Here is a 25,941-nt window from a genome sequence, read left to right as displayed (position 1 = left end):
AGAGCCACAGGAATCGATAACATTTATTGTTCCTTTTTGATTGGCCCATTACAGGGATTAATTTGGGTACTGAGCAGTTTGCAGTTGTTTTTCCCAGTAACTGCCAAGTGTTGTGTCAGTAATTTGGGCCCAGGAGGGAAACAGAAACTCAGGCCTATTAATATATTTAAAGACTGTCATGGTGTTACTTTGGTTTGGGCTCTTCAGTGGCGATCCTCGCACCTCTGCCTTCCGAGTCCCGAAACTCAAGGCGTGCCCCACCACGCCCAGCTTAAACTATGTTGAATTGATAACTTCCATAAGCCATGATGATTTCCACCCAGCCCCACATTCCCTTCACAAACCACCCTCCATCATTTCCCTTCCTCCTCTCAATTAGTCTATGTTTCATTTGGATGGCATCATCATTTCCTCCTAGGAAATGAGGGTCTTGTGTGGGTGGGTAGTACCAGGCACTGTAGAGTCACGAGTCCCCGGGCCTTTTTGTGTACCGTAAGGAGACCTGCCCTGTTTTGGGCTCTTACATTCTTTCCGCCACAACTTCAGCAATGGACCCTGGGTCTTAGAAGGTGTGACAGAGGTGTCTTACTGCTGAACACCCTGTCACTTCTTCTCAGAACTATGGTGCCTTTGGAGTCATGGCCCTGGTCACCAGCCATCTGGAAATATTTTGATTCTGGAGACTCGGGCCTAAAGACCACCTGTGCCATGACTGATTCCACTGAAATCTTTCAGGTTGTTCCAGCAGTTCATGAGTGGGTGAGGTCACGAGACTGACCCATCAAAGGTCTGAGGTGCTGGAGAAGTTCAGGCCTTGTAGACATGTGCAGAAGGTGATACTTGCTTGTGCTCCTTGAGAAGCTAGACAGGAAAATTTTTCGCCTTGACTCTGGAAGCATGGATTCTCCTGAGAACCATGGGGAAGGTGAGTGTCCCTTTGAATATACTTTCAAAACTCAGATCACTTCAGCCAAATGCCTTTTGTCTACTTCCTCCAGATTCACCTTCATCTAATGTGTGTGTTTATCTACCTGTAGATTCATCCCGATCATCTCAACCTGATGCAGACCTGCTGAAGGTGACTTTCAAGGCAACAGAGCATGCTCTGAGCCGGCAACGTTACCTGAGTTGGAAAAGGCCTTATGGCATCGCTGCTGGGCTCCAGAATCTGGGAAACACCTGCTACCTGAACGCCACACTGCAGTGTCTGACACACACACCGCCTCTGGCCACTGCGATGCTGTCCCAGCAGCACTCCCAGACCTGCTGTCACCGGGGATTCTGTATGATGTGCGCCTTGGAAGCTCACGTGACCCGCTCACTCCTCCATTCAGGTGATGTTATCAGGCCCTCTGGGCCGCTGGTCAGTACTTTCCATCGGTACAAGCAGGAAGACGCCCATGAGTTCTTGATGTTCCTTCTCAATGCAATGCAGAGGTGCTGCCTGGAAGGGAAAAGCGACTCAGATTCCAGTGCTGAGGATGCCACCATCATCCGCGAGATATTTGGGGGCTACTGGAGATCCCAAGTCAGATGTCTCCTCTGCCGTGGCGCCTCAGACACCTGTGACGCCTACCTGGACATTTCCCTGGATATCAGGGAAGCTCAGAGTGTGAGGCAAGCCTTGGAAGATCTGGTGAAGCCCGAGAAACTGCACGGGGAGAATGCCTACCAATGCAGCACTTGTCTGAAGAAGGTACCAGCCACGAAGACACTCACTCTGAAAACCGTGTCTAAGGTTCTCATCCTTGTGATGAAAAGGTTCTCGGCTTTCACGGGCGACAAAGTGAATCAGCACGTGAAATTTCCCGACTCTCTTGACATGGGTCCTTACATGTCTCAGCCAGGCCGAGGGCCACTTGTGTATGTTCTCTACGCTGTGCTGGTCCACACAGGTCTGAGCGGTCACAATGGACATTACTTATGTTATGTAAAAGCTGGGAATGGACAATGGTATAAGATGGAGGACGCGAAGGTCACCAGGTGTGACAGTTCTACCGTCCTAATGCAGCGTGCCTACGTGCTGTTTTATTTCCTGCAAAGTGATATCCAAGACAACAGTGTTGATCTGCATGTGGGCACGGACCCAGGAGCTCACGGGGCTGAAGAGAGGGTTGTGGGAGAGCAGAAGACACAGCTCATCAGAAACTTCTCTATGGAACTTCCAGAGTCACAGGATCCTGTGGAGTATACAGCCACCAAAGAAATGTCCCTAGACCAGTGGAAAAGCCTCCAAGAAAGAAACAGACTCAAGCCTCAATTTAACCTCAGGAGAGTAGAAGTCACTCTGCCACCCAATGTAGTAATTATTCACAAGGCAAAATACAGAGGCGATTTGGGGGAAAATCAGGCAGAAAAGGAAAATTCTCTTGTGCAAGCTGGTGTGAGACTGGAGTGTGATCAGGGCAGTTCCCTGGTCAGGCCCCACACTAAGAAGCAGAAGAAGAACAAGCAAGGCATGAGGCTTCTGGTCTTGTAGACTTCTGAGTTCAATACCCGACCCGTTATTGTGTGCAAGCAGGCCTTCCAGAGCTCAGGAGGGCCCTAAGGTCTGCATGCGTCTGCCTCCAGAGTGGTTGAGGACTAGAAGCCAACTCGCACTTTTAATATTCCAGAGGTTTCTTCCAGCTCCTCAGATAGGGGCTGGGATATTTCACATTTCTCACGAATGTGGACACGTTTCTAGAATGAATGCTACCTGCCTTGTGATTGTCAACTTGGCTAATTGAAATTCCAAAAACTGGGGGTTATTGTGCAGTTTCTCCAGCTTGGTTGATGTGCCAGTGAGTACACCTTCTGTGTGGATGGTGCTACTTCCAATATTTGCTCCGGGTCAAGTTGACTTGTGGATTGTTTCTGATGAGTTTTATGCCATCTTTGCATTATTATTTCGATGCCATGACTCTCCCATCGGCTTCATAATCACTTTGGATATTTGACTTTTATCTCTTCGGTCTTGTTTGTTGACATGTAAATGCCTTCTCATTCTGAGAGGGCATGGAGGCTGGTGTGAAATAAATGACATTGTGAGGCTGCAGGCTTTGGTTTGGAGCTGGGAAGTTACCTCCTATGGTTTCCTAATTGACACAATTAAATATCACCTGACTTATTGTACATGAGCTGCAACGATGTTGACCAAATAAATTATATTAATTACTTCTGAGTCCATTTCTAACAAGTATTTTATTTGTTATTATGATCAAGGAGAAGAAGAGAGATGTAGGGAGCCAATGCAGACGCCATTCTCGCCAGTCTTGAGGTAAATACTTCCTCAGTTAGGCAGCAACCTCCCTTGAGGTTGTGCATGCGCTTGATGCACCTTGTCCTGAGCCTATCCCGTGGCTCCTGTGGGTGGGTGAGCCTATGGCAGCCAATCAGCAGGCGTCCCATAGTATTCTGCCCTATAAAAGCAGCTACACTCCTGCGCCACTCGCCCCTCGCCATCAACTTTCCTGTTAACCAAGAGGCTCTCCAATAAAGTGTGATCAAGAAGGATCCTGGTTTGCTGGTCGTGCTCTTCCTGCGGGTCAGGGGCTCGCCGCAGAGAGACAGAATGGGTGTACCAGGGTCTCTTTTCACTGCCAATGATGTCTAGATAGATGTGCCACCTGGTGTATCTGGCTATAGGTGGCTTTTGTGGAATCAAACACAGGTCATCACACGTTTCTAGGAAATGCCTTTAAGACTTCAGCCTTTCCTGCGGCCCGATTCTGTCTTTTTCATGTTGAGAAAGACTTTCTTATACTAAGAAATGAAAAGAGGGCCTTGTGTTGGGGCACGCGTTTAACCCCAGCACTCGGGCGGCAGAGGTAGGAGGATCACCTTGAGTTTGAGGGCTCCCTGAAAGTCCATAGTGAATTCCATGTCAGCCTCAGCCTGGGTTGGACAGAAACCCTACCACGAAAAAGGAACAAAACAACACAAACAAACAAACAAACAAAAAATGGAGAGTACAAAAACAAAATTGATAAAGTTGCAACCTGGACTAGAAAAACAGGCAACACTATCAACTCTTTTTTTTTTTTTTTTTTGGCTTTGCCAGGTCTAGTTTCACACTAGTCAAGTGTGGCCTTTGATGCCTTTAATGCCAACACTGGCATGTGTCATTTGGGAAGCAGCGGTAGGAATGAGTTCAAAGCCACGAGCTTGCAGAAAACAAAAAGAATGACAAGAAAATCCAAACAGTTTAAGGTGTGGCTTGTTTGTCTAATTGAGGCAACCACACCCCAGACTCAGCTGTGTTTTTGTAAGATAAAAATGGGGACTTACAAACAGGGTGTTGATGTGCACGCCTCTCTTCCCAGAAGGTGCATGGGAACCCAGCGGCAGGGCTGGCAGGATGTCCATGAGTTTGAGGTCATTTTGAGACTACGGAGTGAATTCCAGGACAGCCTAAGATAGAGGGAAACCCTGCCTGGATAACCCAAGAAGGGGGGCGGGGAGGAATCTCATGTCAATCCCATGGCTGCAGGCGATTCAGTTCTCATGTATTCCAACTGGGTAAAGCCCATCAAGTTGTTCTCAGATTCTTTGAGACAATGGCTCATGACATTACTTCAGATCTGAGTTTGTTCAGAAAAATACATTCAGAAACTCTAGGGATATAGTTCAGTTGTTAGAGTGTCATTAAGATAAAGTATCTCATACATTAAAGGCAGGGGATGAAGTCCCTAGAATTCAGACCCAATCAGCACAGAGATAATTGAGTCAAATGTGATTGGCTTAAGCAATCCCATGACCCTGGCTGGGGCAGTATAAAGGCCCTTATGAACTCAGCCTGTCTCACTTCCCTTTCTCCTTGCATCCTGAAAGCTCTATCAATTGGCTACACTTCCTTCCTTCCTTCGTCGCCTGAGAAGTTGCTCACAAGAGGAAATCCTTTGAGGACATATGCATTGAAATGCCAAGTAAGCTCAAGAAAAAGAACGTGACTTATATTTTATTTTATTTTATTTTATTGTATTGTATTGTATTGTATTGTATTGTATTGTATTGTATTGTATTGTATTGTATTGTAATGTATTGTATTGTATTGTATTGTATTATATTGCATTGTAGTGTATTGTATTTTACTTTACTTTGTTTTTTTTTTTTTTTTGTGGTTGGGTCTCTCTCTAGCCCAGGCTGACCTTGAGTTCACTACGTAGTGTCAGACTGGTCTGGAATTCACAGATATTCTTCCTACGTCTTTGTCCCCAGTATGGCAAATTGTGGCATGCACTACCAAGGCCAGCAAAACTATGACTTTCGTATAGAGGTTGGTTTGGTCATCAGAAAGGCTTAGTTAGGGTGCTATTGGAAATGGAGGCTAATAGAAATGGCACCAGAGACTGAGAGGAGAATCAGGATGAAAGTTTAATCCCATGCCAGTGTGGGCCCACGGGAAACACTTCCAAAGGCTGGGTTCACAGTTCATACAACTTATCTTGGAGTACTCTTATCATTGTTAGGTCTCAGAGCCCAGAGCCCTGGCTTAGTGCCAGAGATCTTGAATATGGGATAGGCAAATTTTATACAAACACTCAAACAAACAAAAAACACCCCATGGCTATTTCGCAGACAGATGCCTGTAGAAATGGTGGTAAAAAGACGATTTTCAATACAAGTCAGCAGTTGCAATGCAGATCCGGGTCTTGAATAATTAAGCAATTGAAAAGACCACACATTTAGGAGAAAAGACTACCCAGTACCATGTATATAATACAAAAGCCTCCTCAGTACAGGACCTAACATTGGGGCGATTGTTTCTGACTTACATTTCCTCACCCCAAATTGCACATGAATATATTTCATTGCTTAGTTATTTTGGAAAGTGTTCATGCTCATGACATCTAAAACTAAGCAGCACAGGAACACAGATATGATTGAAAAGAAGTGAGGCCAATGTTAATTTTGTTTTGTTCTGTTTTGTTTATTCGAGATACGGACTCAGTCTAGGCAAGGCTAACGTAGTTTTGGAATGTAGTCTCAGGGTGGTCTCGAACTCATGGTGATCCTCCTACCTTGGCCTCCCAAGGGCTGGGTTAAAGGTATGCGTCAGCACACCCAGCCCAACATTGACTTGTAACATTTTCTTTTTCTGGTTTTTCTGCTTAGGGTCTCCCTGTAGCCCAGGCTGACCTGAAACTCAGTTTGTGGTCAGGGTGGTCTTGAACTCATGGCTGTTTTGCCCAGATCTCAGAGTCCCCAAAGACCACCAAGAGAGTGAGGCACATATGCAACAACAAAGTGCTTTATTTCAGGCTTAGCTTGTGCTCCAGACTTTACCAACGCAGTGGGTTCGTCCAAGAGCCCCGAATGGCATCTGGAGAGAGCTTTCATTAGGTTCAAACAAAGCAAAGGGGAAGTTGCAATTGGGCAGTTCCATGATAGGTTGACATTTAAATGTGCTAGGTGGTGGGTTACATAGTAGCTGAGGTGCGTTCAGCACACTTGTCTATAGTCAGAAGAGCCACAGGAATCGATAACATTTATTGTTCCTTTTTGATTGGCCCATTACAGGGATTAATTTGGGTACTGAGCAGTTTGCAGTTGTTTTTCCCAGTAACTGCCAAGTGTTGTGTCAGTAATTTGGGCCCAGGAGGGAAACAGAAACTCAGGCCTATTAATATATTTAAAGACTGTCATGGTGTTACTTTGGTTTGGGCTCTTCAGTGGCGATCCTCGCACCTCTGCCTTCCGAGTCCCGAAACTCAAGGCGTGCCCCACCACGCCCAGCTTAAACTATGTTGAATTGATAACTTCCATAAGCCATGATGATTTCCACCCAGCCCCACATTCCCTTCACAAACCACCCTCCATCATTTCCCTTCCTCCTCTCAATTAGTCTATGTTTCATTTGGATGGCATCATCATTTCCTCCTAGGAAATGAGGGTCTTGTGTGGGTGGGTAGTACCAGGCACTGTAGAGTCACGAGTCCCCGGGCCTTTTTGTGTACCGTAAGGAGACCTGCCCTGTTTGGGCTCTTACATTCTTTCCGCCACAACTTCAGCAATGGACCCTGGGTCTTGGAAGGTGTGACAGAGGTGTCTTAGTGCTGAACACCCTGTCACTTCTTCTCAGAACTATGGTGCCTTTGGAGTCATGGCCCTGGTCACCAGCCATCTGGAAATATTTTGATTCTGGAGACTCGGGCCTAAAGACCACCTGTGCCATGACTGATTCCACTGAAATCTTTCAGGTTGTTCCAGCAGTTCATGAGTGGGTGAGGTCACGAGACTGACCCATCAAAGGTCTGTGGTGCTGGAGAAGTTCAGGCCTTGAAGACATGTGCAGAAGGTGATACTTGCTTGTGCTCCTTGAGAAGCTAGACAGGAAAATTTTTCGCCTTGACTCTGGAAACATGGATTCTCCTGAGAACCATGGGGAAGGTGAGTGTCCCTTTGAATATACTTTCAAAACTCAGATCACTTCAGCCAAATGCCTTTTGTCTACTTCCTCCAGATTCACCTTCATCTAATGTGTGTGTTTATCTACCTGTAGATTCATCCCGATCATCTCAACCTGATGCAGACCTGCTGAAGGTGACTTTCAAGGCAACAGAGCATGCTCTGAGCCGGCAACGTTACCTGAGTTGGAAAAGGCCTTATGGCATCGCTGCTGGGCTCCAGAATCTGGGAAACACCTGCTACCTGAACGCCACACTGCAGTGTCTGACACACACACCGCCTCTGGCCACTGCGATGCTGTCCCAGCAGCACTCCCAGACCTGCTGTCACCGGGGATTCTGTATGATGTGCGCCTTGGAAGCTCACGTGACCCGCTCACTCCTCCATTCAGGTGATGTTATCAGGCCCTCTGGGCCGCTGGTCAGTACTTTCCATCGGTACAAGCAGGAAGACGCCCATGAGTTCTTGATGTTCCTTCTCAATGCAATGCAGAGGTGCTGCCTGGAAGGGAAAAGCGACTCAGATTCCAGTGCTGAGGACGCCACCATCATCCGCGAGATATTTGGGGGCTACTGGAGATCCCAAGTCAGATGTCTCCTCTGCCGTGGCGCCTCAGACACCTGTGACGCCTACCTGGACATTTCCCTGGATATCAGGGAAGCTCAGAGTGTGAGGCAAGCCTTGGAAGATCTGGTGAAGCCCGAGAAACTGCACGGGGAGAATGCCTACCAATGCAGCACTTGTCTGAAGAAGGTACCAGCCACGAAGACACTCACTCTGAAAACCGTGTCTAAGGTTCTCATCCTTGTGATGAAAAGGTTCTCGGCTTTCACGGGCGACAAAGTGAATCAGCACGTGAAATTTCCCGACTCTCTTGACATGGGTCCTTACATGTCTCAGCCAGGCCGAGGGCCACTTGTGTATGTTCTCTACGCTGTGCTGGTCCACACAGGTCTGAGCGGTCACAATGGACATTACTTATGTTATGTAAAAGCTGGGAATGGACAATGGTATAAGATGGAGGACGCGAAGGTCACCAGGTGTGACATTTCTACCGTCCTAATGCAGCGTGCCTACGTGCTGTTTTATTTCCTGCAAAGTGATATCCAAGACAACAGTGTTGATCTGCATGTGGGCATGGACCCAGGAGCTCACGGGGCTGAAGAGAGGGTTGTGGGAGAGCAGAAGACACAGCTCATCAGAAACTTCTCTATGGAACTTCCAGAGTCACAGGATCCTGTGGAGTATACAGCCACCAAAGAAATGTCCCTAGACCAGTGGAAAAGCCTCCAAGAAAGAAACAGACTCAAGCCTCAATTTAACCTCAGGAGAGTAGAAGTCACTCTGCCACCCAATGTAGTAATTATTCACAAGGCAAAATACAGAGGCGATTTGGGGGAAAATCAGGCAGAAAAGGAAAATTCTCTTGTGCAAGCTGGTGTGAGACTGGAGTGTGATCAGGGCAGTTCCCTGGTCAGGCCCCAAACTAAGAAGCAGAAGAAGAACAAGCAAGGCATGAGGCTTCTGGTCTTGTAGACTTCTGAGTTCAATACCCGACCCGTTATTGTGTGCAAGCAGGCCTTCCAGAGCTCAGGAGGGCCCTAAGGTCTGCATGCGTCTGCCTCCAGAGTGGTTGAGGACTAGAAGCCAACTCGCACTTTTAATATTCCAGAGGTTTCTTCCAGCTCCTCAGATAGGGGCTGGGATATTTCACATTTCTCACGAATGTGGACACGTTTCTAGAATGAATGCTACCTGCCTTGTGATTGTCAACTTGGCTAATTGAAATTCCAAAAACTGGGGGTTATTGTGCAGTTTCTCCGGCTTGGTTGATGTGCCAGTGAGTACACCTTCTGTGTGGATGGTGCTACTTCCAATATTTGCTCAGGGTCAAGTTGACTTGTGGATTGTTTCTGATGAGTTTTATGCCATCTTTGCATTATTATTTCGATGCCATGACTCTCCCATCGGCTTCATAATCACTTTGGATATTTGACTTTTATCTCTTCGGTCTTGTTTGTTGACATGTAAATGCCTTCTCATTCTGAGAGGGCATGGAGGCTGGTGTGAAATAAATGACATTGTGAGGCTGCAGGCTTTGGTTTGGAGCTGGGAAGTTACCTCCTATGGTTTCCTAATTGACACAATTAAATATCACCTGACTTATTGTACATGAGCTGCAACGATGTTGACCAAATAAATCATATTAATTACTTCTGAGTCCATTTCTAACAAGTATTTTATTTGTTATTATTATCAAGGAGAAGAAGAGAGACAGAATGGGTGTACCAGGGTCTCTTTTCACTGCCAATGATGTGTAGATAGATGTGCCACCTGGTGTATCTGGCTATAGGTGGGTATTGTGGAATCAAACACAGGTCATCACACGTTTCTAGGAAATGCCTTTAAGACTTCAGCCTTTCCTGCGGCCCGATTCTGTATTTTTCATGTTGAGAAAGACTTTCTTATACTAAGAAATGAAAAGAGGGCCTTGTGTTGGGGCACGCGTTTAAACCCAGCACTCGGGCGGCAGAGGTAGGAGGATCACCTTGAGTTTGAGGGCTCCCTGAAAGTCCATAGTGAATTCCATGTCAGCCTCAGCCTGGGTTGGACAGAAACCCTACCACGAAAAAGGAACAAAACAACACAAACAAACAAACAAACAAAAAATGGAAAGAGTACAAAAAAAAATTGATAAAGTTGCAACCTGGACTAGAGAAACAGGCAACACTATCAACTCATTTTTTTTTTTTTTTTTGGCTTTGCCAGGTCTAGTTTCACACTAGTCAAGTGTGGCCTTTGATGCCTTTAATGCCAACACTGGCATGTGTCATTTGGGAAGCAGCGGTAGGAATGAGTTCAAAGCCATGAGCTTGCAGAAAACAAAAAGAATGACAAGAAAATCCAAACAGTTTAAGGTGTGGCTTGTTTGTCTAATTGAGGCAACCACACCCCAGACTCAGCTGTGTTTTTGTAAGATAAAAATGGGGACTTACAAACAGGGTGTTGATGTGCACGCCTCTCTTCCCAGAAGGTGCATGGGAACCCAGCGGCAGGGCTGGCAGGATGTCCATGAGTTTGAGGTCATTTTGAGACTACGGAGTGAATTCCAGGACAGCCTAAGATAGAGGGAAACCCTGCCTGGATAACCCAAGAAGGGGGGCGGGGAGGAATCTCATGTCAATCCCATGGCTGCAGGCGATTCAGTTCTCATGTATTCCAACTGGGTAAAGCCCATCAAGTTGTTCTCAGATTCTTTGAGACAATGGCTCATGACATTACTTCAGATCTGAGTTTGTTCAGAAACATACATTCAGAAACTCTAGGGATATAGTTCAGTTGTTAGAGTGTCATTAAGATAAAGTATCTCATACATTAAAGGCAGGGGATGAAGTCCCTAGAATTCAGACCCAATCAGCACAGAGATAATTGAGTCAAATGTGATTGGCTTAAGCAATCCCATGACCCTGGCTGGGGCAGTATAAAGGCCCTTCTGAACTCAGCCTGTCTCACTTCCCTTTCTCCTTGCATCCTGAAAGCTCTATCAATTGGCTACACTTCCTTCCTTCCTTCCTCGCCTGAGAAGTTGCTCACAAGAGGAAATCCTTTGAGGACATATGCATTGAAATGCCAAGTAAGCTCAAGAAAAAGAACGTGACTTATATTTTATTTTATTTTATTTTATTTTATTGTATTGTATTGTATTGTATTGTATTGTATTGTATTGTATTGTATTGTATTGTTTTGTTTTGTATTGTATTGTATTGTATTGTAATGTATTGTATTGTATTGTATTGTATTGCATTGTAGTGTATTGTATTTTACTTTACTTTGTTTTTTTTTTTTTTTGTGGTTGGGTCTCTCTCTAGCCCAGGCTGACCTTGAGTTCACTACGTAGTGTCAGACTGGTCTGGAATTCACAGATATTCTTCCTACGTCTTTGTCCCCAGTATGGCAAATTGTGGCATGCACTACCAAGGCCAGCAAAACTATGACTTTCGTATAGAGGTTGGTTTGGTCATCAGAAAGGCTTAGTTAGGGTGCTATTGGAAATGGAGGCTAATAGAAATGGCACCAGAGACTGAGAGGAGAATCAGGATGAAAGTTTAATCCCATGCCAGTGTGGGCCCACGGGAAACACTTCCAAAGGCTGGGTTCACAGTTCATACAACTTATCTTGGAGTACTCTTATCATTGTTAGGTCTCAGAGCCCAGAGCCCTGGCTTAGTGCCAGAGATCTTGAATATGGGATAGGTAAATTTTATACAAACTCTCAAACAAACAAAAAACACCCCATGGCTATTTCGCAGACAGATGCCTGTAGAAATGGTGGTAAAAAGACGATTTTCAATACAAGTCAGCAGTTGCAATGCAGATCCGGGTCTTGAATAATTAAGCAATTGAATAGACCACACATTTAGGAGAAAAGACTACCCAGTACCATGTATATAATACAAAAGCCTCCTCAGTACAGGACCTAACATTGGGGCGATTGTTTCTGACTTACATTTCCTCACCCCAAATTGCACATGAATATATTTCATTGCTTAGTTATTTTGGAAAGTGTTCATGCTCATGACATCTAAAACTAAGCAGCACAGGAACACAGATATGATTGAAAAGAAGTGAGGCCAATGTTAATTTTGTTTTGTTCTGTTTTGTTTATTCGAGATAGGGACTCAGTCTAGGCAAGGCTAACGTAGTTTTGGAATGTAGTCTCAGGGTGGTCTCGAACTCATGGTGATCCTCCTACCTCGGCCTCCCAAGGGCTGGGTTAAAGGTATGCGCCAGCACACCCAGCCCAACATTGACTTGTAACATTTTCTTTTTCTGGTTTTTCTGCTTAGGGTCTCCCTGTAGCCCAGGCTGACCTGAAACTCAGTTTGTGGTCAGGGTGGTCTTGAACTCATGGCTGTTTTGCCCAGATCTCAGAGTCCCCAAAGACCACCAAGAGAGTGAGGCACATATGCAACAGCAAAGTGCTTTATTTCGGGCTTAGCTTGTGCTCCAGACTTTACCAACGCAGTGGGTTCGTCCAAGAGCCCCGAATGGCATCTGGAGAGAGCTTTCATTAGGTTCAAACAAAGCAAAGGGGAAGTTGCAATGGGGCAGTTCCATGATAGGTTGACATTTAAATGTGCTAGGTGGTGGGTTACATAGTAGCTGAGGTGCGTTCAGCACACTTGTCTATAGTCAGAAGAGCCACAGGAATCGATAACATTTATTGTTCCTTTTTGATTGGCCCATTACAGGGATTAATTTGGGTACTGAGCAGTTTGCAGTTGTTTTTCCCAGTAACTGCCAAGTGTTGTGTCAGTAATTTGGGCCCAGGAGGGAAACAGAAACTCAGGCCTATTAATATATTTAAAGACTGTCATGGTGTTACTTTGGTTTGGGCTCTTCAGTGGCGATCCTCGCACCTCTGCCTTCCGAGTCCCGAAACTCAAGGCGTGCCCCACCACGCCCAGCTTAAACTATGTTGAATTGATAACTTCCATAAGCCATGATGATTTCCACCCAGCCCCACATTCCCTTCACAAACCACCCTCCATCATTTCCCTTCCTCCTCTCAATTAGTCTATGTTTCATTTGGATGGCATCATCATTTCCTCCTAGGAAATGAGGGTCTTGTGTGGGTGGGTAGTACCAGGCACTGTAGAGTCACGAGTCCCCGGGCCTTTTTGTGTACCGTAAGGAGACCTGCCCTGTTTTGGGCTCTTACATTCTTTCCGCCACAACTTCAGCAATGGACCCTGGGTCTTAGAAGGTGTGACAGAGGTGTCTTAGTGCTGAACACCCTGTCACTTCTTCTCAGAACTATGGTGCCTTTGGAGTCATGGCCCTGGTCACCAGCCATCTGGAAATATTTTGATTCTGGAGACTCGGGCCTAAAGACCACCTGTGCCATGACTGATTCCACTGAAATCTTTCAGGTTGTTCCAGCAGTTCATGAGTGGGTGAGGTCACGAGACTGACCCATCAAAGGTCTGTGGTGCTGGAGAAGTTCAGGCCTTGTAGACATGTGCAGAAGGTGATACTTGCTTGTGCTCCTCGAGAAGCTAGACAGGAAAATTTTTCGCCTTGACTCTGGAAACATGGATTCTCCTGAGAACCATGGGGAAGGTGAGTGTCCCTTTGAATATACTTTCAAAACTCAGATCACTTCAGCCAAATGCCTTTTGTCTACTTCCTCCAGATTCACCTTCATCTAATGTGTGTGTTTATCTACCTGTAGATTCATCCCGATCATCTCAACCTGATGCAGACCTGCTGAAGGTGACTTTCAAGGCAACAGAGCATGCTCTGAGCCGGCAACGTTACCTGAGTTGGAAAAGGCCTTATGGCATCGCTGCTGGGCTCCAGAATCTGGGAAACACCTGCTACCTGAACGCCACACTGCAGTGTCTGACACACACACCGCCTCTGGCCACTGCGATGCTGTCCCAGCAGCACTCCCAGACCTGCTGTCACCGGGGATTCTGTATGATGTGCGCCTTGGAAGCTCACGTGACCCGCTCACTCCTCCATTCAGGTGATGTTATCAGGCCCTCTGGGCCGCTGGTCAGTACTTTCCATCGGTACAAGCAGGAAGACGCCCATGAGTTCTTGATGTTCCTTCTCAATGCAATGCAGAGGTGCTGCCTGGAAGGGAAAAGCGACTCAGATTCCAGTGCTGAGGACGCCACCATCATCCGCGAGATATTTGGGGGCTACTGGAGATCCCAAGTCAGATGTCTCCTCTGCCGTGGCACCTCAGACACCTGTGACGCCTACCTGGACATTTCCCTGGATATCAGGGAAGCTCAGAGTGTGAGGCAAGCCTTGGAAGATCTGGTGAAGCCCGAGAAACTGCACGGGGAGAATGCCTACCAATGCAGCACTTGTGTGAAGAAGGTACCAGCCACGAAGACACTCACTCTGAAAACTGTGTCTAAGGGTCTCATCCTTGTGATGAAAAGGTTCTCGGCTTTCACGGGTGACAAAGTGAATCAGCACGTGAAATTTCCCGACTCTCTTGACATGGGTCCTTACATGTCTCAGCCAGGCCGAGGGCCACTTGTGTATGTTCTCTACGCTGTGCTGGTCCACACAGGTCTGAGCGGTCACAATGGACATTACTTATGTTATGTAAAAGCTGGGAATGGACAATGGTATAAGATGGAGGACGCGAAGGTCACCAGGTGTGACATTTCTAACGTCCTAATGCAGCGTGCCTACGTGCTGTTTTATTTCCTGCAAAGTGATATCCAAGACAACAGTGTTGATCTGCATGTGGGCACGGACCCAGGAGCTCACGGGGCTGAAGAGAGGGTTGTGGGAGAGCAGAAGACACAGCTCATCAGAAACTTCTCTATGGAATTTCCAGAGTCACAGGATCCTGTGGAGTATACAGCCACCAAAGAAATGTCCCTAGACCAGTGGAAAAGCCTCCAAGAAAGAAACAGACTCAAGCCTCAATTTAACCTCAGGAGAGTAGAAGTCACTCTGCCACCCAATGTAGTAATTATTCACAAGGCAAAATACAGAGGCGAATTGGGCGAAAATCAGGCAGAAAAGGAAAATTCTCTTGTGCAAGCTGGTGTGAGACTGGAGTGTGATCAGGGCAGTTCCCTGGTCAGGCCCCACACTAAGAAGCAGAAGAAGAACAAGCAAGGCATGAGGCTTCTGGTCTTGTAGACTTCTGAGTTCAATACCCGACCCGTTATTGTGTGCAAGCAGGCCTTCCAGAGCTCAGGAGGGCCCTAAGGTCTGCATGCGTCTGCCTCCAGAGTGGTTGAGGACTAGAAGCCAACTCGCACTTTTAATATTCCAGAGGTTTCTTCCAGCTCCTCAGATAGGGGCTGGGATATTTCACATTTCTCACGAATGTGGACACGTTTCTAGAATGAATGCTACCTGCCTTGTGATTGTCAACTTGGCTAATTGAAATTCCAAAAACTGGGGGTTATTGTGCAGTTTCTCCGGCTTGGTTGATGTGCCAGTGAGTACACCTTCTGTGTGGATGGTGCTACTTCCAATATTTGCTCAGGGTCAAGTTGACTTGTGGATTGTTTCTGATGAGTTTTATGCCATCTTTGCATTATTATTTCGATGCCATGACTCTCCCATCGGCTTCATAATCACTTTGGATATTTGACTTTTATCTCTTCGGTCTTGTTTGTTGACATGTAAATGCCTTCTCATTCTGAGAGGGCATGGAGGCTGGTGTGAAATAAATGACATTGTGAGGCTGCAGGCTTTGGTTTGGAGCTGGGAAGTTACCTCCTATGGTTTCCTAATTGACACAATTAAATATCACCTGACTTATTGTACATGAGCTGCAACGATGTTGACCAAATAAATCATATTAATTACTTCTGAGTCCATTTCTAACAAGTATTTTATTTGTTATTATTATCAAGGAGAAGAAGAGAGACAGAATGGGTGTACCAGGGTCTCTTTTCACTGCCAATGATGTGTAGATAGATGTGCCACCTGGTGTATCTGGCTATAGGTGGGTATTGTGGAATCAAACACAGGTCATCACACGTTTCTAGGAAATGCCTTTAAGACTTCAGCCTTTCCTGCGGCCCGATTCTGTATTTTTCATGTTGAGAAAGACTTTCTTATACTAAGAAATGAAAAGAGGGCCTTGTGTTGGGGCACGCGTTTAAACCCAGCACTCGGGCGGCAGAGGTAGGAGGATCACCTTGAGTTTGAGGGCTCCCTGAAAGTCCATAGTGAATTCCATGTCAGCCTCAGCCTGGGTTGGACAGAAACCCTACCACGAAAAAGGAACAAAACAACACAAACAAACAAACAAACAAAAAATGGAAAGAGTACAAAAAAAAATTGATAAAGTTGCAAACTGGACTAGAGAAACAGGCAACACTATCAACTCATTTTTTTTTTTTTTTTTTGGCTTTGCCAGGTCTAGTTTCACACTAGTCAAGTGTGGCCTTTGATGCCTTTAATGCCAACACTGGCATGTGTCATTTGGGAAGCAGCGGTAGGAATGGGTTCAAAGCCACGAGCTTGCAGAAAACAAAAAGAATGACAAGAAAATCCAAACAGTTTAAGGTGTGGCTTGTTTGTCTAATTGAGGCAACCACACCCCAGACTCAGCTGTGTTTTTGTAAGATAAAAATGGGGACTTACAAACAGGGTGTTGATGTGCACGCCTCTCTTCCCAGAAGGTGCATGGGAACCCAGCGGCAGGGCTGGCAGGATGTCCATGAGTTTGAGGTCATTTTGAGACTACGGAGTGAATTCCAGGACAGCCTAAGATAGAGGGAAACCCTGCCTGGATAACCCAAGAAGGGGGGCGGGGAGGAATCTCATGTCAATCCCATGGCTGCAGGCGATTCAGTTCTCATGTATTCCAACTGGGTAAAGCCCATCAAGTTGTTCTCAGATTCTTTGAGACAATGGCTCATGACATTACTTCAGATCTGAGTTTGTTCAGAAACATACATTCAGAAACTCTAGGGATATAGTTCAGTTGTTAGAGTGTCATTAAGATAAAGTATCTCATACATTAAAGGCAGGGGATGAAGTCCCTAGAATTCAGACCCAATCAGCACAGAGATAATTGAGTCAAATGTGATTGGCTTAAGCAATCCCATGACCCTGGCTGGGGCAGTATAAAGGCCCTTCTGGACTCAGCCTGTCTCACTTCCCTTTCTCCTTGCATCCTGAAAGCTCTATCAATTGGCTACACTTCCTTCCTTCCTTCCTCGCCTGAGAAGTTGCTCACAAGAGGAAATCCTTTGAGGACATATGCATTGAAATGCCAAGTAAGCTCAAGAAAAAGAACGTGACTTATATTTTATTGTATTGTATTGTATTGTATTGTATTGTATTGTATTGTATTGTATTGTATTGTGTTGTATTGTATTGTATTGTATTTTATTGTATTATATTGCATTGTAGTGTATTGTATTTTACTTTACTTTGTTTTTTTTTGTTTTTTTTTTTGTTTTTTGTGGTTGGGTCTCTCTCTAGCCCAGGCTGACCTTGAGTTCACTACGTTGTGTCAGACTGGTCTGGAATTCACAGATATTCTTCCTACGTCTTTGTCCCCAGTATGGCAAATTGTGGCATGCACTACCAAGGCCAGCAAAACTATGACTTTCGTATAGAGGTTGGTTTGGTCATCAGAAAGGCTTAGTTAGGGTGCTATTGGAAATGGAGGCTAATAGAAATGGCACCAGAGACTGAGAGGAGAATCAGGATGAAAGTTTAATGTCATGCCAGTGTGGGCCCACGGGAAACACTTCCAAAGGCTGGGTTCACAGTTCATACAACTTATCTTGGAGTACTCTTATCATTGTTAGGTCTCAGAGCCCAGAGCGCTGGCTTAGTGCCAGAGATCTTGAATATGGGATAGGTAAATTTTATACAAACACTCAAACAAACAAAAAACACCCCATGGCTATTTCGCAGACAGATGCCTGTAGAAATGGTGGTAAAAGACGATTTTCAATACAAGTCAGCAGTTGCAATGCAGATCCGGGTCTTGAATAATTAAGCAATTGAAAAGACCACACATTTAGGAGAAAAGACTACCCAGTACCATGTATATAATACAAAAGCCTCCTCAGTACAGGACCTAACATTGGGGCGATTGTTTCTGACTTACATTTCCTCACCCCAAATTGCACATGAATATATTTCATTGCTTAGTTATTTTGGAAAGTGTTCATGCTCATGACATCTAAAACTAAGCAGCACAGGAACACAGATATGATTGAAAAGAAGTGAGGCCAATGTTAATTTTGTTTTGTTCTGTTTTGTTTATTCGAGATAGGGACTCAGTCTAGGCAAGGCTAACGTAGTTTTGGAATGTAGTCTCAGGGTGGTCTCGAACTCATGGTGATCGTCCTACCTCGGCCTCCCAAGGGCTGGGTTAAAGGTATGCGCCAGCACACCCAGCCCAACATTGACTTGTAACATTTTCTTTTTATGGTTTGTCTGCTTAGGGTCTCCCTGTAGCCCAGGCTGACATGAAACTCAGTTTGTGGTCAGGGTGGTCTTGAACTCATGGCTGTTTTGCCCAGATCTCAGAGTCCCCAAAGACCACCAAGAGAGTGAGGCACATATGCAACAGCAAAGTGCTTTATTTCGGGCTTAGCTTGTGCTCCAGACTTTACCAACGCAGTGGGTTCGTCCAAGAGCCCCGAATGGCATCTGGAGAGAGCTTTCATTAGGTTCAAACAAAGCAAAGGGGAAGTTGCAATGGGGCAGTTCCATGATAGGTTGACATTTAAATGTGCTAGGTGGTGGGTTACATAGTAGCTGAGGTGCGTTCAGCACACTTGTCTATAGTCAGAAGAGCCACAGGAATCGATAACATTTATTGTTCCTTTTTGATTGGCCCATTACAGGGATTAATTTGGGTACTGAGCAGTTTGCAGTTGTTTTTCCCAGTAACTGCCAAGTGTTGTGTCAGTAATTTGGGCCCAGGAGGGAAACAGAAACTCAGGCCTATTAATATATTTAAAGACTGTCATGGTGTTACTTTGGTTTGGGCTCTTCAGTGGCGATCCTCGCACCTCTGCCTTCCGAGTCCCGAAACTCAAGGCGTGCCCCACCACGCCCAGCTTAAACTATGTTGAATTGATAACTTCCATAAGCCATGATGATTTCCACCCAGCCCCACATTCCCTTCACAAACCACCCTCCATCATTTCCCTTCCTCCTCTCAATTAGTCTATGTTTCATTTGGATGGCATCATCATTTCCTCCTAGGAAATGAGGGTCTTGTGTGGGTGGGTAGTACCAGGCACTGTAGAGTCACGAGTCCCCGGGCCTTTTTGTGTACCATAAGGAGACCTGCCCTGTTTTGGGCTCTTACATTCTTTCCGCCACAACTTCAGCAATGGACCCTGGGTCTTAGAAGGTGTGACAGAGGTGTCTTAGTGCTGAACACCCTGTCACTTCTTCTCAGAACTATGGTGCCTTTGGAGTCATGGCCCTGGTCACCAGCCATCTGGAAATATTTTGATTCTGGAGACTCGGGCCTAAAGACCACCTGTGCCATGACTGATTCCACTGAAATCTTTCAGGTTGTTCCAGCAGTTCATGAGTGGGTGAGGTCACGAGACTGACCCATCAAAGGTCTGTGGTGCTGGAGAAGTTCAGGCCTTGTAGACATGTGCAGAAGGTGATACTTGCTTGTGCTCCTTGAGAAGCTAGACAGGAAAATTTTTCGCCTTGACTCTGGAAACATGGATTCTCCTGAGAACCATGGGGAAGGTGAGTGTCCCTTTGAATATACTTTCAAAACTCAGATCACTTCAGCCAAATGCCTTTTGTCTACTTCCTCCAGATTCACCTTCATCTAATGTGTGTGTTTATCTACCTGTAGATTCATCCCGATCATCTCAACCTGATGCAGACCTGCTGAAGGTGACTTTCAAGGCAACAGAGCATGCTCTGAGCCGGCAACGTTACCTGAGTTGGAAAAGGCCTTATGGCATCGCTGCTGGGCTCCAGAATCTGGGAAACACCTGCTACCTGAACGCCACACTGCAGTGTCTGACACACACACCGCCTCTGGCCACTGTGATGCTGTCCCAGCAGCACTCCCAGACCTGCTGTCACCGGGGATTCTGTATGATGTGCGCCTTGGAAGCTCACGTGACCCGCTCACTCCTCCATTCAGGTGATGTTATCAGGCCCTCTGGGCCGCTGGTCAGTACTTTCCATCGGTACAAGCAGGAAGACGCCCATGAGTTCTTGATGTTCCTTCTCAATGCAATGCAGAGGTGCTGCCTGGAAGGGAAAAGCGACTCAGATTCCAGTGCTGAGGACGCCACCATCATCCGCGAGATATTTGGGGGCTACTGGAGATCCCAAGTCAGATGTCTCCTCTGCCGTGGCGCCTCAGACACCTGTGACGCCTACCTGGACATTTCCCTGGATATCAGGGAAGCTCAGAGTGTGAGGCAAGCCTTGGAAGATCTGGTGAAGCCCGAGAAACTGCACGGGGAGAATGCCTACCAATGCAGCACTTGTCTGAAGAAGGTACCAGCCACGAAGACACTCACTCTGAAAACCGTGTCTAAGGTTCTCATCCTTGTGATGAAAAGGTTCTCGGCTTTCACGGGCGACAAAGTGAATCAGCACGTGAAATTTCCCGACTCTCTTGACATGGGTCCTTACATGTCTCAGCCAGGCCGAGGGCCACTTGTGTATGTTCTCTACGCTGTGCTGGTCCACACAGGTCTGAGCGGTCACAATGGACATTACTTATGTTATGTAAAAGCTGGGAATGGACAATGGTATAAGATGGAGGACGCGAAGGTCACCAGGTGTGACATTTCTACCGTCCTAATGCAGCGTGCCTACGTGCTGTTTTATTTCCTGCAAAGTGATATCCAAGACAACAGTGTTGATCTGCATGTGGGCACGGACCCAGGAGCTCACGGGGCTGAAGAGAGGGTTGTGGGAGAGCAGAAGACACAGCTCATCAGAAACTTCTCTATGGAACTTCCAGAGTCACAGGATCCTGTGGAGTATACAGCCACCAAAGAAATGTCCCTAGACCAGTGGAAAAGCCTCCAAGAAAGAAACAGACTCAAGCCTCAATTTAACCTCAGGAGAGTAGAAGTCACTCTGCCACCCAATGTAGTAATTATTCACAAGGCAAAATACAGAGGCGATTTGGGGGAAAATCAGGCAGAAAAGGAAAATTCTCTTGTGCAAGCTGGTGTGAGACTGGAGTGTGATCAGGGCAGTTCCCTGGTCAGGCCCCACACTAAGAAGCAGAAGAAGAACAAGCAAGGCATGAGGCTTCTGGTCTTGTAGACTTCTGAGTTCAATACCCGACCCGTTATTGTGTGCAAGCAGGCCTTCCAGAGCTCAGGAGGGCCCTAAGGTCTGCATGCGTCTGCCTCCAGAGTGGTTGAGGACTAGAAGCCAACTCGCACTTTTAATATTCCAGAGGTTTCTTCCAGCTCCTCAGATAGGGGCTGGGATATTTCACATTTCTCACGAATGTGGACACGTTTCTAGAATGAATGCTACCTGCCTTGTGATTGTCAACTTGGCTAATTGAAATTCCAAAAACTGGGGGTTATTGTGCAGTTTCTCCAGCTTGGTTGATGTGCCAGTGAGTACACCTTCTGTGTGGATGGTGCTACTTCCAATATTTGCTCAGGGTCAAGTTGACTTGTGGATTGTTTCTGATGAGTTTTATGCCATCTTTGCATTATTATTTCGATGCCATGACTCTCCCATCGGCTTCATAATCACTTTGGATATTTGACTTTTATCTCTTCGGTCTTGTTTGTTGACATGTAAATGCCTTCTCATTCTGAGAGGGCATGGAGGCTGGTGTGAAAGAAATGACATTGTGAGGCTGCAGGCTTTGGTTTGGAGCTGGGAAGTTACCTCCTATGGTTTCCTAATTGACACAATTAAATATCACCTGACTTATTGTACATGAGCTGCAACGATGTTGACCAAATAAATTATATTAATTACTTCTGAGTCCATTTCTAACAAGTATTTTATTTGTTATTATGATCAAGGAGAAGAAGAGAGACAGAATGGGTGTACCAGGGTCTCTTTTCACTGCCAGTGATGTCTAGATAGATGTGCCACCTGGTGTATCTGGCTATAGGTGGCTTTTGTGGAATCAAACACAGGTCATCACACGTTTCTAGGAAATGCCTTTAAGACTTCAGCCTTTCCTGCGGCCCGATTCTGTCTTTTTCATGTTGAGAAAGACTTTCTTATACTAAGAAATGAAAAGAGGGCCTTGTGTTGGGGCACGCGTTTAACCCCAGCACTCGGGCGGCAGAGGTAGGAGGATCACCTTGAGTTTGAGGGCTCCCTGAAAGTCCATAGTGAATTCCATGTCAGCCTCAGCCTGGGTTGGACAGAAACCCTACCACGAAAAAGGAACAAAACAACACAAACAAACAAACAAACAAAAAATGGAGAGTACAAAAACAAAATTGATAAAGTTGCAACCTGGACTAGAAAAACAGGCAACACTATCAACTCTTTTTTTTTTTTTTTTTTTTTGGCTTTGCCAGGTCTAGTTTCACACTACTCAAGTGTGGCCTTTGATGCCTTTAATGCCAACACTGGCATGTGTCATTTGGGAAGCAGCGGTAGGAATGGGTTCAAAGCCACGAGCTTGCAGAAAACAAAAAGAATGACAAGAAAATCCAAACAGTTTAAGGTGTGGCTTGTTTGTCTAATTGAGGCAACCACACCCCAGACTCAGCTGTGTTTTTGTAAGATAAAAATGGGGACTTACAAACAGGGTGTTGATGTGCACGCCTCTCTTCCCAGAAGGTGCATGGGAACCCAGCGGCAGGGCTGGCAGGATGTCCATGAGTTTGAGGTCATTTTGAGACTACGGAGTGAATTCCAGGACAGCCTAAGATAGAGGGAAACCCTGCCTGGATAACCCAAGAAGGGGGGCGGGGAGGAATCTCATGTCAATCCCATGGCTGCAGGCGATTCAGTTCTCATGTATTCCAACTGGGTAAAGCCCATCAAGTTGTTCTCAGATTCTTTGAGACAATGGCTCATGACATTACTTCAGATCTGAGTTTGTTCAGAAACATACATTCAGAAACTCTAGGGATATAGTTCAGTTGTTAGAGTGTCATTAAGATAAAGTATCTCATACATTAAAGGCAGGGGATGAAGTCCCTAGAATTCAGACCCAATCAGCACAGAGATAATTGAGTCAAATGTGATTGGCTTAAGCAATCCCATGACCCTGGCTGGGGCAGTATAAAGGCCCTTCTGGACTCAGCCTGTCTCACTTCCCTTTCTCCTTGCATCCTGAAAGCTCTATCAATTGGCTACACTTCCTTCCTTCCTTCCTCGCCTGAGAAGTTGCTCACAAGAGGAAATCCTTTGAGGACATATGCATTGAAATGCCAAGTAAGCTCAAGAAAAAGAACGTGACTTATATTTTATTTTATTTTATTGTATTGTATTGTATTGTATTGTATTGTGTTGTATTGTATTGTATTGTATTTTATTGTATTATATTGCATTGTAGTGTATTGTATTTTACTTTACTTTGTTTTTTTTTTTTTTTGTTTTTTTTTGGAGGTTGGGTCTCTCTCTAGCCCAGGCTGACATTGAGTTCACTATGTACTGTCAGACTGGTCTGGAACTCACAGATATTCTTCCTTCCTCTTTGTCCCTAGTACGGCAAATTGTGGCATGCACTACCAAGGTCAGTAAAACTCTGACTTTCATATAGAGGTTGGTTTGGTCATCAGGAAGGCTTAGTTAGGGTGCTATTGGAAATGGAGGCTATTAGAAATGGCACCAGAGATTGAGAGGAGAATCAGGATGAAAGTTTAATCTCATGCCAGTGTGGGCCCAGGAGAAACACTTCCAAAGGCTGCGTTCACAGTTCATACAACTTATCTTGGAGTACTCTTATCATTGTTAGGTCTCAGAGCAGAGATCTTGAGTATGGGATAGGTAAATTTTATATAAACATTCAAACAAACAAAAAACACCCCATGGCTATTTCGCAGACAGATGCCTGTAGAAATGGTGGTAAAAAGACGATTTTCAATACAGGTCAGCAGTTGCAATGCAAATCCTGGTCTTGAATAATTAAGCAATTGAAAAGACCACACATTTAGGAGAAAAGACTACCCAGTACCATGTAAATAATACAAAAGTCTCCTCAGTACAGGACCTAACTTGGGGGGTGTGTTTCTGACTTACATTTCCTCACCCCAAATAGCAAATGAATATATTTCATTGCTTAGATATTTTGGAAAGTGTTCATGCTCATGAGATCTAAAACTGAGCAGCACAGGAAAACAGATATGATTGAAAAGAAGTGAGGCCAATGTTAATTTTGTTTTGTTCTGTTTTGTTTATTCGAGATAGGGACTCAGTCTAGGCAAGGCTAACCTAGTTTTGGAATGTAGTCTCAGTGTGGTCTCGAAATCATGGTGATCCTCCTACCTCTGCCTCCCAAGGGCTGGGTTTAAAGGCATGTGCCAGCACACCAAGCCCAACATTGACTTGTAATATTTTCTTTTTCTGGTTTTTCCGCTTAGGTTCTCCCTGCATCCCAGGCTGACCTGAAACTCACTTTGTAGTCAAGGTGGTCTTGAACTCATGGCTGTTTGGGCCCAGGAGGGTAACAGAAACTCAGGCCTATTAATATATTTAAAGTCTGTGAATTACATGTCAGCCTCTGCCTGGGTTGTACAGAAACCCTACCACGAAAAAGAAGCAGAACAACAGAAACAAACAGCAAACAAAAAATGGAAAGAGTACAAAAAAAAAAAAAACAAAAAAACCTTTGATAAAGTTGCCACCTGGACTAGACAAACAGGCAACACTATCAACTTTTTTTTTTTTTTTTTGGCTTTGCCAGGTCCAGTTTCACTCTAGTCAAGTGTGGCCTTTGATGCCTTTAATGCCAACACTGGCATGTGTCATTTGGGTAGCAGTGGTAGGAATGTGTTCAAAGTCACGCCCTTGCAGAAAAGAAAAAGAATGACAACAAAATCCAAACAGTTTATGGTGTGGCTTGTTTGTCTAATTGAGGCAACCACACCCCAGACTCACCTGTGTTTTTGTAAGATAAAAATGGGGACTTTCCAATCAGGGTGTTGATGTGCACGCCTCTCTTCCCAGATGGTGCATGGGAACCTGGCGGCTGGGGTGGCTGGATCTCCATGAGTTTGAGGTCATTTTGAGACTACGGAGTGAATTCCAGGACAGCCTAAAATAGAGGGAAACCCTGCCTGGATAACCCAAGAAGGGGGGCGGGGAGGAATCTCATGTCAATCCCATGGCTGCAGGCGATTCAGTTCTCATGTATTCCAAGTTTTTCTCAGATTCCATCCTCACCTGAGAAATTGCTCACAAGAGGAAATCCTTTGAAGACATAGGGATTGATATTCCAAGTAAGCTCAATAAAATGTACGTGACTTTTCTTTTATTCTATTTTACTTCACTTTTTATTCTTTTTTTGAGGTTGGGTGTCACTGTAGCGCAGGCTGACCTTGAGTTCACTGTGTAGTGTCAGACTGGTGTGGAACTCACAGCAATCTTCCTTCCTCTATCTCCCCAGTAGGGCAAATTATGGCATGCACTTCTAAGGTCAGCAAAACTCATAATGATTTTGGATATTTGACTTTTATCCCCTTGGTCTTGTTTTTTGATATGTAAATGCCTTCTCATTCTGAGAGGGGAAGGAGATGGTGTGAAATAAATTACATTTTTTGGCTGAAGGCTTTGGGTTGGACCTGGGAAGTTTTCTTCTATGGTTTCCTAATTGTTGTTGTCCATGGAGATCATATGTCCCCTCCCCATTAGTGTGGGTGTCCATGCAGTCTCTGATTTTGTGCTTTGATGAGATTAGGCTTCCTCAGTATCTGCTCTCCTTTGCCTGGAAGAGGGTATCAGCCTAGCAGTGAGAGCAGCACTCATATTTATTTCACCAGGGCCTCCTTGTTCTGGCACTGTGGCGGAATGCCCCACAGTCTCTGTGCTACTCCTGTGTATGGAATGACGATTAGTACTTCATGACTAAAACATCAGGAGTCTCTCAAGTATCAA

The 25,941-nt window shown here is 45.4% G+C and overlaps 4 protein-coding genes across 4 annotated transcripts; all 4 read left to right on the top strand.

Annotated features, from left to right (window-relative positions):
• The first annotated feature begins 897 nt into the window (after positions 1–897).
• Positions 898–2,479, top strand: LOC123457274 (ubiquitin carboxyl-terminal hydrolase 17-like protein 6). Its single transcript, XM_045141233.1, has 2 exons — positions 898–925; positions 1,038–2,479. Exons 1-2 carry the CDS (start codon positions 898–900, stop codon positions 2,477–2,479), a joined length of 1,470 nt encoding a protein of 489 aa, XP_044997168.1.
• A 4,864-nt stretch (positions 2,480–7,343) lies between these two features.
• Positions 7,344–8,925, top strand: LOC123457273 (ubiquitin carboxyl-terminal hydrolase 17-like protein 6). The gene is made up of 2 exons (XM_045141232.1): positions 7,344–7,371; positions 7,484–8,925. The coding sequence occupies exons 1-2, from the start codon at positions 7,344–7,346 to the stop codon at positions 8,923–8,925; spliced, it is 1,470 nt and encodes a 489-aa protein (XP_044997167.1).
• Positions 8,926–13,484: 4,559 nt separating this feature from the next.
• On the top strand, positions 13,485–15,066 carry LOC123457272 (ubiquitin carboxyl-terminal hydrolase 17-like protein 6). The gene is made up of 2 exons (XM_045141231.1): positions 13,485–13,512; positions 13,625–15,066. Exons 1-2 carry the CDS (start codon positions 13,485–13,487, stop codon positions 15,064–15,066), a joined length of 1,470 nt encoding a protein of 489 aa, XP_044997166.1.
• Positions 15,067–19,598: 4,532 nt separating this feature from the next.
• On the top strand, positions 19,599–21,180 carry LOC123457271 (ubiquitin carboxyl-terminal hydrolase 17-like protein 6). The gene is made up of 2 exons (XM_045141229.1): positions 19,599–19,626; positions 19,739–21,180. Exons 1-2 carry the CDS (start codon positions 19,599–19,601, stop codon positions 21,178–21,180), a joined length of 1,470 nt encoding a protein of 489 aa, XP_044997164.1.
• The last annotated feature ends 4,761 nt before the right edge of the window (positions 21,181–25,941 follow it).

Source organism: Jaculus jaculus, unplaced genomic scaffold (genome assembly GCF_020740685.1).
Source record: "Jaculus jaculus isolate mJacJac1 unplaced genomic scaffold, mJacJac1.mat.Y.cur mat_scaffold_34_1_3701052_arrow_ctg1, whole genome shotgun sequence".
NCBI classification, from domain to species: Eukaryota; Metazoa; Chordata; class Mammalia; order Rodentia; family Dipodidae; genus Jaculus; species Jaculus jaculus.
Note: the sequence above shows the minus strand (reverse complement) of the source record. Positions and strands in the feature narration are given on the sequence as shown.